The sequence below is a fragment of the Tachypleus tridentatus genome, chromosome 4, assembly GCF_004210375.1.
Source record: "Tachypleus tridentatus isolate NWPU-2018 chromosome 4, ASM421037v1, whole genome shotgun sequence".
NCBI classification, from domain to species: Eukaryota; Metazoa; Arthropoda; class Merostomata; order Xiphosura; family Limulidae; genus Tachypleus; species Tachypleus tridentatus.
In genome coordinates this window covers 95,925,712-95,940,878 of record NC_134828.1, presented here as the reverse complement: position 1 = coordinate 95,940,878, position 15,167 = coordinate 95,925,712, and the positions used below count along the sequence as shown (strand labels likewise).

Here is a 15,167-nt window from a genome sequence, read left to right as displayed (position 1 = left end):
AGCTACTAACTGTAGCAACGATTGATATCTGATCGCGATATGCTTATCAACAGTACTCATCTAAAATGAGTTTTTTAAGAAACACTAAGTCATTTCATTCATTCCGTCATTACATAAATTGTAAATTACTTTTTTAAAAGAAACAACAAACTCATTACTAATGTTGTCCACTTTGCTAAGATACCTATTAACGTTCTTTATCTCACGTACCTCAGCTGTAAAATGTTCTGTAGTATTTTAATACTCCCTTAACCTAAGGAAGAATTCATATAGATGATACTCCAAAATAGTAGATAATGTGTGAAAATAATCTGTCCTAATTCCTAAACACCCAGCAATAAGTTATTATTATATTTATTACGGTTTGTTTGTTTGTTTTGTTTTTGAATTTCGCACAAAGCTACTAGAGGGCTATCTGTGCTAGCCGTTCTAATTTAGCAGTGCAAGACTAGAGGGAAGGCAGCTAGTCATCACCATCCACCGCCAACTCTTGGGCTACTCTTTTACCAACGAATAGTGGGATTGACTGTCACATTATAACGCCCCCACGGCTGAAAGGGCGAGCATGTTTGGCGCGACAGGGATGCGAACCCGCGACCCTCAGATTACGAGTCACACGCCTTAACACGCTTGGCCATGCCAGGCCGTATTTGTTACGGTAAAACCAACACTCAAAGTATATTATGTTCTCATAAGATTTTGGACAGCATGACAAATTTCTTACCAGATGTATTTTATATTTCCAATAAAAGAATGGCGTCGTTCGAACAACTGTTATAGTGTGAACGCCTTTTGTTAGCAAAGCGTCATAACAGTCAATTATATATGTCGTAAAACAAGAGTATTATGTTTATTATATCTTTAAACATTTCATTTCTTGTTCAGTCCCATAGAAAATTTTCTTTATGTGGTTGTTATATTTAATGAGCTAATTTAGAGGTTGCAGTTTAAACACTGCTCCTCACTGTGTTATCCCCTGGCAGGAAAGCGGTAAGTCTCCGGACTTACGATGCTTGTTTATTTGTTTTGAATTTCGCAAAAAGCTACACAAAAGTTATCTGCGCTAGCCGTCCCTAATTTAGCAGTTTAAAACTAGAATGAAAGCAGCTAGCCATCATCACCTACCATCAACTCTTGGGCTACTCTTTTACCAACGAATAGTGAGATTGACTGTAATATTATAACGGCTGAAAGGGCGAGCATGTATGGTGCGACCGGGATTCGAACCCCGATCCTTAGATTACGAGTGAAACGCCTTAACCTACCTGGCCATGTCCCAAAGAAGGAGGTTTTGGACATATCTCTTCTAGACAATATTTCGTTTGTTAATTGATCACTTTTAAAGTGTAATACAACATCCTCAAGTCTTCATACTAGCAAGTATTAAAGTTTATCCACTATAATAAATTTAGTATATATCAATAAAGCCATTATCTCAGCATTATTAACAAAGCAGTTGCCAATGTATTATCATTCTTGTATCACCTCTTAATGTTTAGCTTTCAACTGAGATTCGAATGATTTCACTTTTGATTCGGTAGAGAAGGTTTAAGCATCACAATAGTCAGCAGTAGGATTGGATAATTTTCAACAATAATGTTCCCCACTGGCTCGTAAGGGCCTTTTTAATTCTGTTCTCGGTTTGTATATTTCATTAAACAGTTGATACGTATTTTGTTACTTTTGGTAAATGCATTTCAACGTCAAGGTGTTTATTTGATCTTCTGATAATAGTGAACATGAAAATCAAATATGTTTAGCATTACTCATGAAGTAATCAATAACTGTTTGTTTTCTGACTAGCAGTGGTTTATTTTAAAGCAACGTGCTCAGGTTGGTGCAAGTACAAGTAAAGACCTTTAACAAATAAAATTATACTTAATTAGAGCTACAGTTACAGTCTGTAGTTTACAAATTACTGTTTAGAAACATTAGTACACGTTATATCATTAAACGAAAAGTGAGGGTCGGTTGGATTCGTTAATTCTCGCCATCCTGAGTAGGGGTTGGCCAACCAGGCGCAGCGACCCTGTCCTTTGCACACAGTTTCTGCACATTTTAAGACGTTCTTTGTTATTGTTTGTGTTGCTGGACCAATCACAGACGTTACATATTCGTCCAATGTGTTACAGTCTTCTTGACTGGCAACATGAGACGAAGATCCCCAAACTACAACACCTTCCATACCCAAGCCTGCTGTCTGAGCCATCATTCGGTAAAAATCTTCCTAAAGAAACGATAAGAACAGTATTAATATACACAACATACACACACTATAATGTGCTGCTAAATCACTTTTCAAAGTATAATTATAAATATACTTTTTCTCATCTATGTTTTTCAATAACCTCTCATGATTATGAAACTATGTGGCTAGAAATTTGGATTTTGAAAACATTTTAGATCATAGCGATTCGTACATCACATCCTGCCCAACAAGAGATTTTATTTTGTAAGCACATTGATAGTTAACTACATCTTGAATTTCACATTTATAGATTAAAAAATGAATAGAAGTAAGTTTTAATAGATGAATGTCATTGCACTAAATAATTTAAATAACATTTCATTCCTCTAATATTTGACACTCTATACACACGTCCATTCTTCACTGACAACTGATGGGACCACCTTGAAGTTTGACAGCTCTGCAGCGAATCTACACTATATCGTATAAACCTACGGTAACAGCAATCATTTCAAGTATGTTGGTTTCATTGGATATGAACTGTGAAGCAATTTATTTGAACTGATTTGATATGTTTCGCATATTCGGGCCCAGATACACTGAGATTGCATGTGGTAGTCATCGATAATTTTGAAATGAAAGGCTTGAGCGAAGACAACACCACCACCACAAATCATTGAACTACGCTAACTGAAAACTCGGGATCACGTTCTAGTGCGATATCCATTAGATCATGTCTGGGCCTTATTTGTTATGAAACATGATTAAATGAACATAGTATATCATACTTTCTTTGTTATTAAGCTCAAATCTATGCAATGGGTTATTTGATCTCAGATTTCTGCTGGTATTGAATCCTGAATTTTAGCGTTTTAAGCTAAATAATCTAACACATAAAGCATGGTTTACACATAGTAAACACTTAGTAGTTGGTTTGTGATATAGAAATCCATAATAATTTTGCTCTTTGTAGTATTGACACTTATTCTGAATTTATTCTTTTTTCTGTTTGTATGTGTAGGTTTCACGCATCATACATAATTACAAAAACAATTAAGCCGATTTTGTTTCATATTAGCTTTCTTCCTGTGTTATTTTCCAAATGGCCAGGTGGGTTAGGGCGTTCGACTAGCGGGTTTCAATCCCCGTCGTATCAAAGATGCTCGCTCTTTGTGCCGTGGGAGCGTTATAAGTGACGGTTAATCCCACTGTTGTTTGGTAAAAGAGTAGCTCAAGAGTTGGCGGTGAGTGATGAAGACTAGCTGCCTTCCTTCTAGTCTTGCACTGCTAAATTAGGGACAGATAGCTCTCGTGTAGCTTAGTGCGAAATTTAAAAAAATTCAAATACATGTCACCTGTTATTGCCATTGAAGAACATTGCTACATTTACTTTTGTAATTAAGGCAATATACTTTCCAGCTGTAAAGATAATCCCTACAGAACACAGTCCCATAAATATATGGAAAAAAAGGAGAACACTCACTCTAAGTAAATGTTAAATTTTGTTTTATGTAGAAATATTCAGTTTAGTTAGTCTAAAGGATGACCCTGACTTATAAACGTTTGAAAAGAAGCGTTTGAAGAAACTTAGAGGGCAAACGCTATGTTTGTGTTTTATATATTAATATAGATTTTATTGACTGTGTATCACACATACAATGTGTTTATTGTTCCTTAGATTAACTCAGCCAGTATTAATTCAGCATTTTTTTTGCAATACTAAGACGATTGGGTGGACTTATCCGCCGAGATGTAGAATTATACTAGATTCATCTGACTATTCGAAAACATTAAGAAATGTTTTATCAAACATAATATGTTGTTGGATTCAGAACTGAACGAAAAGAAAACTAACCTCAGGTACAGTTGAGTGACTCTCATACAGAAAGTAATTTATGTATGGATAAACAGGAGCATCAGAGCTTCGGACGCGTAAAGCTTCCGCCAAACGACCATGGGTAAACCAAACACGTTGTGTAAAATTTTGCGCATCGAGTTGTGAATTGCGAAGATAAATTGAAGGACAGATGGCACTGCTCGATTCCCATAGCCACTTTAACCTAATAAAAATTATAATTAAAATTTAGACATCTCCAATAATTAATAATTATTTTTAGCTTTTTTAAATTTTAATTTTAATTTTGAGTCATAATCAATTTAACTAAAATAAAAGTGGTTTAAGTTTGTTTTTACAGAACTAAAATATTCACGATGTTCTAAAAACACTTAGATCCAAAAAGTCTTGATAAAACTGAAACAGAAACTTTTATAACCAGAGCGCTTTCAAAAGGTGGATCTCTCTTCTTCAGGGGCAATCTGGGAATATTGCTATTGCTATTAATTAATTTACAAAATACTGAGCTAACTGTACCAGAAAATTTAAGCAGATTTCATTTTGAGAAAAGTTATTCTGTAAAATAATTTAGGCATAATCAGTAGGCAAAGCTTATCTATCTGTTTTACTCCCAAAACCTAATGTTACTAAATACATTAGATATTATGATCTATAATCTCTGTAATACGTAATATCATTTTATAATGTAACAAAATAGCTTACGTTAGCCATTTTTTAGTTATATTTTATTAATATTTGTTTGTAATTTCGAACACAGCATGTCGCGGTCTATCTGAGCACCTCGCCCTAACTTAGATATGATAAACTAAAAGGAAACCCAATCAATACCGCCAAATTTTGGATTACATTCTACCAACGAATAAACAGGTTAATTACCTCAGTATATTGATCATTGGCTTACAAGACGAATTTGTTGGATGAAGGTATTTTAACTCATAACCCGCAGACTGCGAATCAAGCAGAAGGTCATATCAGTCTCCTGCATTTGATGTTTTGTTCTATATTTATTATTTATTAATGTAGAGCACTAGAGTAGACTTTCGTTATTCCCGAAATGTTATTATTCCACTTGATCTGATAAAATATGTAGTTTAACAGTATTTGTATGTTTAATTTTGAACCATTTTACATTAACATAAAATGTAACTTTCAAACGTACTCCGTTTAGGTGGAAATGGATGTTCTGCATCTATATTCCGGATGTACATATTGATGTGGGCGAGTGTTTGACAAGGAGGAAAACGAATCAGTTAACCAGATAAATAATATTCATAAAAAATGTGATCTTTAAGACTTTAACTCTTCTTCATATTCAACTTATGTTTTTATTTTCTGATATTTGGTTTTTAATCTCTAATCGTCGCTTTCAAGAACCCAATCTTTATTAAGCGAATTCCAGAATTACTGCCCAGCATGACCTGGTGGGTTAAGGCTTTCGACTCGCAATCCGGGTGTTGCAGGTTTTAATCCCCGTCACACCAAACATTCTCGCCCTTTCCGCCGTGTAGTCGTTATAATGTTACGGTCAATCACACTATTCGTTGGCAGAGGAGTAGCCCAAGAGTTGATGGTGGGTGGTGATGACTATTTGCCTTTCCTCTAGTCTTACACTGCTAAATTAGAGACAGCTAGCGCAGATAGCCCTCGAATAGCTTTGCATGAAATGATGATAAGAGAAGTATTTTTCACCTTCCTCGGTCGGCATGGCGGCTTATAATGTTACAGTTCTATATTCGGACTCCCGCTGTACAACTGTGCTTAACAACGAAGAAACAAAATCCGTGCTGCAGAGCGGTATTGAAACGTATGCTCAAAATATTTTTCTCTTCTGGAAAATTCTCAATTAGTAGCAACACTTTAGAGAGAATTTTAATATCTGAACCAAGAAGCTCAGTTACACAAAGTTCCAACCAATGAATCAGTTAGCACAAAGCGTACACATAGTTAACTCGTCCCACCAATCGAAATGAGTAACACCTCATCCCAGGAGAGAATGACTCAAACAAGGTCAAGCAAACAACAACCTTAGAAGAAAACTACTATTTATCTCAGCTATAAGATCAGCCTAGGTTTATAACGTTTTCACATCCAGTTTACGAGGACATTATGAACCATATGCATGAACATTTATAAAAATACACTTCAATATTCTTAAAGACATATTGTTCCTAGGTATGGAAAAAGTGAAGATTAGCAGTCATTTTAACAACAACACTGACAAGCAGATAGCTTTCTCACTTAATTTAGTACTATATTTTAGGTAATTAGAATAGTTAATAAAATTGATACACCTTTTAAAATCACAGTTACTTATTATTCCTAACTATTCTTGTGAATGAATAGATTAAAATAATTTATGTATATGTTAACCGAATTAATTTTGTTAATAATAATCTGTCAATTGTATATATATAGGGTAAACTTTATATTAATTGCTCAGAATAACAGGTATCATAATGCAGATTACAAATGTAGCAAGCTCTTATTTGAGTTCGTTAATAATCACCATTTGTGAACTAATTCTTTTTATCAGAAATGTAGTAATAACACTAATTCATTAAGTTCATAAACTGCAAAATTAGTTCTTTAACCCCAATCTTCAAGTGAATTGTTTCTAAGTCACAACTTGTCAAATAATTCTTCTTTAAGTTGTCCAAGAAACATTCAAAATATAATATTTTTCTATTCTGAAAGGATACTCACAGCTGCAACAATCCAGTTCTGAAAGAATAGCCACAGTTACAACAATACAGTTTTCAAAAGATAGTCATAGTTGTATTATCTAGTTAACGATTAACAACGTGTCTTCGAGCAAGTTATTTAATTAAACAACAAAATGACATATAAAAAGTTGTAATAGATATTCTTACGTAAATATTTTAATATAGGCATTACACTTACTTGTTATTCCCAGCTTTTATATTTTCCGAGCAAAAGTATTGATGTGGCTGGTCTTTTCCATTATAATTGTAACAGTCAGGAAATAAATAGTAGCACCATTCACCAAGAGGGCGTTCAGTTTTACCCATCAGCAACGTATCAAGCATCCAAACCCTATTTTTTTTTATAACAAGGAAATGTATTAATAAAAACCAAATCTGCTCCACAATAATACACAAACACGACCTTATAAATACACTACCCAGTTCAGTAACATAAGCTGAGTTGTATATTCAAAATTAATTTGAGATTTTCTCTGAACAGAACTTTTAATTGTTTTGAACGTTTAACGGTAAATATTGTAGATAAAAATGTTCATATCACTGAAGTTTTCAGTTTTCCTAAACAAAAACATCTTAATAACAGCAATAATCAAAAGAAGAATACTGGAATCATAAAATGTAATGAATACTAGTTGTTTTCAGTTGTGAAATAATTAAATAAAATGAAACTTGATCATGTTAATCACATTCGGTTTGATTTGAATGCATGTTTTCTTATAGTTTGTTTGTTTGTTTTCGAATTTCGCACAAAGCTACTCGAGGGCTATCGGTGCTAGCCGTCTCTAATTTAGGAATGCAAGACTAGAGGGAAGGCAGCTAGTCATTACCACCCACCGCCAACTCTTGGGCTACTCTTTTATCAACGAATAGTGGGATTGACCGTCACATTATAACGCCCCACGGGTGAAATGACGAGCATATTTAGAGCTACAGGGATGCGAACCCGCGACCCTCAGATTACGAGTCGCACGCTTTAACGCGCTTGACCATGCCGGGCCTTTTTTCTTATAGTAAAGCCACCTCAGGTTTAATTTGAACTAGTACTCTTTTCATGTAAGGCTGTTTGTCATTCTAAAAACGTGATTCTGAGTTTTATGTTAAAATTCTGGCGATCTCTTTGTTTTATTCACTGGCTTTGACTTTTAAACTGATAGATGTTTCAGTAGTGTTTCCACAAGCGAAAAACACACATATCTAAGATCGTTTTGGCGATCAGTATTGCACATTGCAACCGCACACGTAACAAATCTATTTTTGTTGCTTAGTACAAAGAGTAGCTTCAATTCAGGAGTTTAATGCTATTACTTCTAGGTGACAATGTAAATAAGCAATTAAACTATTTTTGTTGGTTTCTCAATTGGATAATGTTACTTTGGGTGACGTACTTTTTCTAAATTACCAAAATATATTTCTCGTAACACTTCTTTTGCATTATAGATCCAGTTAAGTAAGAATTGTACATTCATGATGCGTGCAATAGAGGGTTAAAATATGGCTTATTTCACACACACACATATTTACAGAAAAAGAGTCTTTGTATGCTATCTATAAAAAGTTTCTATCTGCCCTTTAATTATTCAAGCACTTTTAAAAACTACCGGTTATTGAGGGAAATCTATTGATTGGACAAAGATAATAAAATCTTATTTACATTTTACGAGAATAGTAAATATAACTTCGTGTTCTGTTCAAAATAATTGTAAACTGCCACTTGTTGCCAATAAAAAGTTTTGTTTTTCTTATTGGCTGAATTTAAGAACATGAAACAGTTAGTTAACCCAACAAACAAATAATTATAAATTGAAGCACAATTAGTGAAGAGAAGAAGGCTGTTTCTGAATTTCGTGCAAAGCTACACCAGGGCTATCTGCGCTAGCCGTCTCTAAATTTAGCATTGTAAGACTGGAATGGAAATCACCTAGTAATCACTACCCACTGCCAACTCTTGGACTACTCCTTTACCAATGAATAGTGGGATTGACCATAACTTTATATCGACCCCACGGCTGAAAGAGCGAGCATGTTTGATGTAACCAGCAAGAGAAGAAAGTAATTATAATTAAAAATACAGAGAAGAAATCTTGTCCATATTGCTTTTCTGCAGTGTTAGATACATCTTTCCAATTTTATAAGTTGTGATATTAAGTTATAATAGTATTCTCAGAACTAACTTTCCAAACTCGCAGAGATAAAATTTTGTACTAATAGAATCTACAAGAACCTCCACATTCGTAAAAGAGAATTTAGTGACTGTGATTTTCATGTCTGTTTAGAAAGACTACTTTTCAGCTTCATCAAACCCACAGGAAACAAATTCGTTTTCTTTAGGATTGTGAACAACTCTCAAAAGTAGAAAAGGGCATTTTGAGTATTAAAAATAAAAACTACTGACAATGTATTCCAGTCTGATTAGTTCTATGAAATTGAGTAAATCCTCGATAAACGTCTCTTGGTGGGATAGTGGTAAATTTACAGACTTATAATACTAAATTCGGGACTCGATTCCCCGTGATGGACACATCAAGTTGATTAACTGTTAACTAGTGTTAATCTTACTTGGCAGCCTCTTCCCATTCAGCTGCAGCTTTCTCGTCCACTTCTTGTGCTGACCAGTTTGGATGTTGTTCTTTTACAAGCTCACGTGATATTTTCTGGTACTGCCGAAAACCGCTCCAGTTGAACTCCCACACGGGTCTCCAAGATTCCCAGTCGATAACGGCAAGACCATTAAAATCTTTACTTGGTATTTTTGTTTCAATATCATTCTTAGCCTTCTCAAGGTGCTTATTCAAATAACTAAGCTGAAAAAGGATAGCGAAGTCTAAAATTAGAACAAGAAACACTTACGTGGTTTATTATTCAGCGTCTATCTGTTCTGTTTAGAAGTTACGTAATCTAAAATATCATCGCTTTACTAAATACTCCTTTTCTACATGTCTATATTGTATATATAATAAGCTTTAAGAATAGTTTTTTTTTTAAATTAAATCTTGATTTATATTAAGCTCAATATTATTTTGTAATGTTAATAATAGTATTGAAGCTATTTATTTCTTAATAAATACAGGGGGTGAATTGTCCCTTTGACAATGTCGCTAATTTGTTATATCTTATATTAGATAACAGAAAAATATGTAAAACTATATATTTTAGAACACATTCGACAAAACCTGTTCAAACACGGCCTCAAATCACAATTCCAACACTGGATATTGTAAATGCCAGAACTTTTCATGATTTTAATTACATTTTTTCATAAAAAAATGTTTTACATCTGCTGTAGAGTCTTCGAACTTCTTATTCTAATTATCCTACACAAACGTCACACAAGTTTTTCTGCAGTTGTGGAATGGTTTAGAGATATTTTAAAAATAAGAGAACTAATGTAAAGGAATGGCCACGTCTGTCACTTGATATCAATCGAATTGAAAATTTACGGGCTGAATTAAATGGATTAACGAAAGATCGCAAGTCAAACACGAAAGATGACCTTTTTTTGAAGTACACAAAGCAGGATGGCTGTCAGTCACTCAGAAATAGCAGCACAACCTCATTCAAAGCATGACACTTTCATGTGAAGCAGTACTGAAATCCAGAAAATTGTCAGCTGTATCTTAACTCGTGTAACTGGTTTGTGTTGTTCTGAGTTTAATTTTTACGTTCGGTTATTACCAATAAACGTGATTGATCAAATATATAGAGTAATTGAAATAAAAACATCAAATAAACTACAACAGGTGTACAATACGTTTTGCAAGAAAATGTACCTAAAGTCATGAAAATTTCAGGAACTTGCTAAACCAGTATTAAACTTAAGATTCGAGATAATATTGAAAATATATCTTGTCAACTACTTTAAAAAAAATAACAATATTTACAAGGAAAGGGCACTTTTTTGTGCACATCCTATATATAATTAGCCCTGTATTAAAGCGAATAATTTTTGGTTTTCAAAAAATATATAAAAAACATGAGAAAAACAATGTATAAAATAATCATGGAGCAATATCTGTGTGCGCTTTAACTATCAAAGTATTTTACTTTAAAGCGATAATTTCACAAATAGTATTTTATTGAATTTCATATCCACCTTCATGTCAGTACACCATGTAAAGTAAAAAGAAATGTCCTCAATATCTCTAAACACTGTATTACGTCACCAGATTTTCGATAATTCACAGCTACTTCACAACAATAGGGAATTTAGGACTTTTGAGACACCTTGTACGAGTGTATGTATAAATATATATAGATACATATTTATTTTTTAGTGAAAATAAAACATTTTAATGACGTTAAATAAGCAAAAGCACAAGGAAAGATTGCATTAAAAACAGCAAATCCAAACCTCTGACTAATTATATTAGTTTGTTATAACTTAAACAACACGCCGAAAAATTAACTAAACAAAAAAACAACAACGCTGCACTAACTGAAAAGATCTCGAGGTATAAATTATAATTAGGGACTATAAAATGAATCGTAGGTTTTAGAGACGACTGATTAAGTATGACCCACATCACGGCGAAGATATACCGTCTATCAGTCCTAACCTCCATTTGGCAGCCCCACATAAAAAGCAAAGGAAAAGCAATAGATATAGAAACAGAAATTAGGAGAGCGAGATGTGGGTGCTCAAGCCCCCTACATGCCACATCTGTATCACCCTTCACTGCCTGCAAACAGGTGTGGGAAGATAACTGCTCTCTCAAGTAAAGAAGAAAACATAAATATAAAAGGTACTACAATCTGGGGGTAAGTAACTTGAAAACTCACGTCTTAAAGTTAGCATTCCAGTCCCCATTATGATAGAACGCCGCTAACTAACAGCACAGCAAACAAACTGTACCCGCAAGAAGCATCCCATCCAGATACCCAAACAATTTAATATAGTTCCCAACCACCACCCATTCACCAACCCAACTGTGACTATAATGTTCTAACAAGTCTTTATAATATGCAGCAAGGTGTACATCCACATAAAGTAGTGCCAAGTTGTTAAATGACCTTATTCATAACTAAAAGTAGTTATTAAAAAATGCTAAGTAAAATTTCCTTTAATTTTATTTCTTTATATTTATTTAATACATTCTTATATTTGTTACAGAATAGTTTAATAATATTATTTAAAGTTTCTTCACTAAATCCATTAACTACTAATTCTTGTATCAGTATGTCAGTATTACTGATAAAATATTGTAATTTATTACAAATTTTACAATGTCTGAATAATTGCGAAGTTATAAAGCTTACAACAGAAGGGTATGGTACATTACTATTAAAAGAGGGTAAATCATAAAGTGGAAAGGGAAAATATTTTTATTTATCAAAAATATTTACATTGATATTCTTATCAAGTATTTTAATTTTTTAAAATATATTTATACATATTGATCATCAATATATATATTCAAAAATAAGTGTAGAAGAAAGCAAACCTAAACAATTGTGTTTTCTTATAGCAAGAAAACAAAGTGCTAGATGCTCAGCCCACCGAGAGGAATCGAACCGCTGATTGTAGCATTGTAAATCCGAAGACATACCCCTGTACTAGCAGGATGCATGTCAACCTTCCCAAAGTATTGAATAACTTAAATAAATTATATCAAGGAAATAGCAATACATATATTTATATATTCCGTGATGGCGAGAAACCCACTTGAAGTAAAAATATATTCTCAAGGCGGCTGATATTGGTATCAGAACTTTGATTAAAATAAAGTACAGAACAACGTTACGACCTCCTTAGGTCATCTTCGGGGTAATAAGGAGAGTTTGCAAAGGACAGTTGCCAAGATCATGTCTTAGGGACGAGAGTGTAATGAGTATGGGATTGCAGGAGGCGTTGCAGTTATATTTTAGGTTATTACTATTATGGGTATAAAGATGTTTCTTTATATTGGTTTTAGCTGTTGTATTAGTAGGGCTTCTTTGACTTTGCGTTGGTTTATATTTGTTTCCCTATTTAGTATCTGGATGTTTTCTGTGGTTATGTTGTGTTTATATGATTTGCAGGGTTCAAAGACATATGTAGGTGTTTTTGTTTTCTTTAAATCTGGTTTCCATTTTTGTGCTTGTTTCTCCAATTTAGAAGTCGTGGCTGTTGTTGCATTGTATTTTATAAATTATGTTGGCTTTGTGTTTGTCAGTGTAGTTTTTACATAGTATGGACTTTAGTTTCGTACCTGGCTTTTGAATAAATTTGGTGTTTACTGGAATTTGTGTTTCGTTAAAAGATTTTTTCCAAATTTTGGTTATGTTTTTGCTGATGTCGGGAATATACGACATGTAGCAGTGTAATGTTTTGCAATTTGTCGTATTTTGGAATTTATCACTATTTGTTTGTTTTTGATTGTGTTCTTGATCTAGGTATGTCCGTATAAATTTTTTCAACGGTTTTTGGAGGAATTTTATTAATGTTGCTGAAGTGTGATTCTATTTGGTTCATTTCATCGTTAATTTTATCAGGTAAGCATAGTTTTGTGGCTCTGTTTATTTGGTTTCTTACTTAATATGTTAAGTTTTTGTTTTGTTTTATGTGCAGAGTCCCAGGGAAGGTATAGTCCAGTATGTATGATTTTTCTATGGATTTCTGTTTTGAATTGTGTATAGGTTCTTGTGATCTTCAGGTTGAGAAATTCTATTAGGTTTGTTTTATCCTGTTCAGAGGAGAACTTAATGTTGAGGTGTAAAGATTTAATACGGTTGGAAAAAACTAAGTATGTGTTCTGTAAATGTGAATCCAGTAGTTGTATCGTCAACATATTAGTATAGTGGTGTGTGTAAGGCCGAATAGATCGCTGATGTTTCAATCTGTGTCATAAAAACATTGAGAGCAACTTAAAAACATAAAATAATTTCCTAGTAATATATTGATAATTATATAGAAATACATTAAGGCCATTTATTTGTAGGTAGTTTAAATCATTGAACATAAAATTAGTTTTCGTGATAGTGAATTCTATAAGGATTGCAAATTGCTTGCTTAGGGTGTGTATCAATGGGTTATTCGTTATTATATACTTTATTTTAATTAAAGTGCTAATACCTGTACCAGCCGTCTTGAGAATACATATTTATCTATTTTATTTTCATTAACTTAACTCATTTAACTAAAATTATCATCTTACTTAAGTTCTATTACGCAATGTTTCTTATCAGAAAATACTTTCTACAAAACTTTATGCTAATGATAACCAGGAAGTGATTATTTATTTCTCACATCAGTAAATAAAACATACCTGAGGGTGTCCGCCATTAATGTACGAACCTTCTTCAATCCTTGGATAAAGCCCAAGATCCTTTGCATAAAATATTGTAATAGAGTCTCCCCTGAACTTCTCTTCAGTATTCACAAGCACCCCAAACTTTCTTAGTGAGTCGGTGACATTTATTCCATATTTGTTTGAACATTTATAAGAGGGAACATTCCAAAAACTTTAAAGTTTACATCTTCTTCGGCAGCGTATTCATCAAGACTTATGAGTAATATAAACGTGAGACAACAAATCAAGGAAAGCTTTATCTGCATTTTATAGAAATAGTTGTTTTTTTTTTATTTTCGACTAGGAATTACTTAGTCTGAACGAATGCCACACTTGCTAGGTGTGAAAGCTTTTATCTTGCCTAATGCCTGTGAATGGTCGATTACTACAGGATATATAGGATTAATGTAACAGGTGTTATTGAAAGACAGCTTGTTTTGATTCAGTACACCATCTCCAACAAATGGGAGCTTCGCATGACTCATTGCTTAACCCCGCCCTTCAATATGTTTTGTTAAATGTACAATTACTCTAACTTTATTGAGTTCCGTTGCAGAATGGTTACTTATTATGAACTGATGAAAATGTTAAAAAATATATGACAGTTGGAAGTAAAATGTCTGAAGTACACAAATTTAAGATAAGAAGTTCATCTAATTTGGTTAAAACACAATAAATATAAGATTTTTATGGCGAGCGCAAATATCTCTCGTATGTGTACTATTAATAAATGGTAATATTTTACTCTTCCAGTTCTTTTATGTATAATTGTTTTTAAGAATATTCTAATATCAAGTAGAACATGAAAACTTCTAAAACCAACCTTGAGCTTTGAGAAACAAACAGTTGGTTGATGATAGTGGGCTCGCAATGAAATAAGATTAGGAACACGTGTCTTAGATAATCATAAACTGTTGTAGAGGACATATATAATATAATAATGCGAGTTTTGTTACCTGATTCAAACTTAACGTATTTCATATTGCAACTAACTATGAAGCTTCAAGGGTTAAATTATAGCATTGTTTATTTTGAATTTCACCCAAGTCTACTCGAGGGCTATCTGCGCTAGTCGTCCCTAATTTCGTAGTGTAAGACTAGAGGGAAGGCAATTATCTCATTACATCTCACCGCCA

At 33.3% G+C, this 15,167-nt stretch overlaps 1 protein-coding gene across 1 annotated transcript; it reads right to left on the bottom strand.

Moving 5' to 3' along the window:
• Window positions 1-1,785: 1,785 nt before the first annotated feature.
• LOC143248169 (hyaluronidase-1-like) lies at window positions 1,786-14,205 on the bottom strand (the record flags this gene model as incomplete). Its single annotated transcript, XM_076496601.1, has 5 exons — window positions 1,786-2,227; window positions 4,044-4,248; window positions 6,945-7,097; window positions 9,323-9,567; window positions 14,008-14,205. Coding segments are annotated over 5 exons (1,113 nt in total), but the record flags the coding sequence as incomplete, so codon positions are not given.
• Window positions 14,206-15,167: the final 962 nt, after the last annotated feature.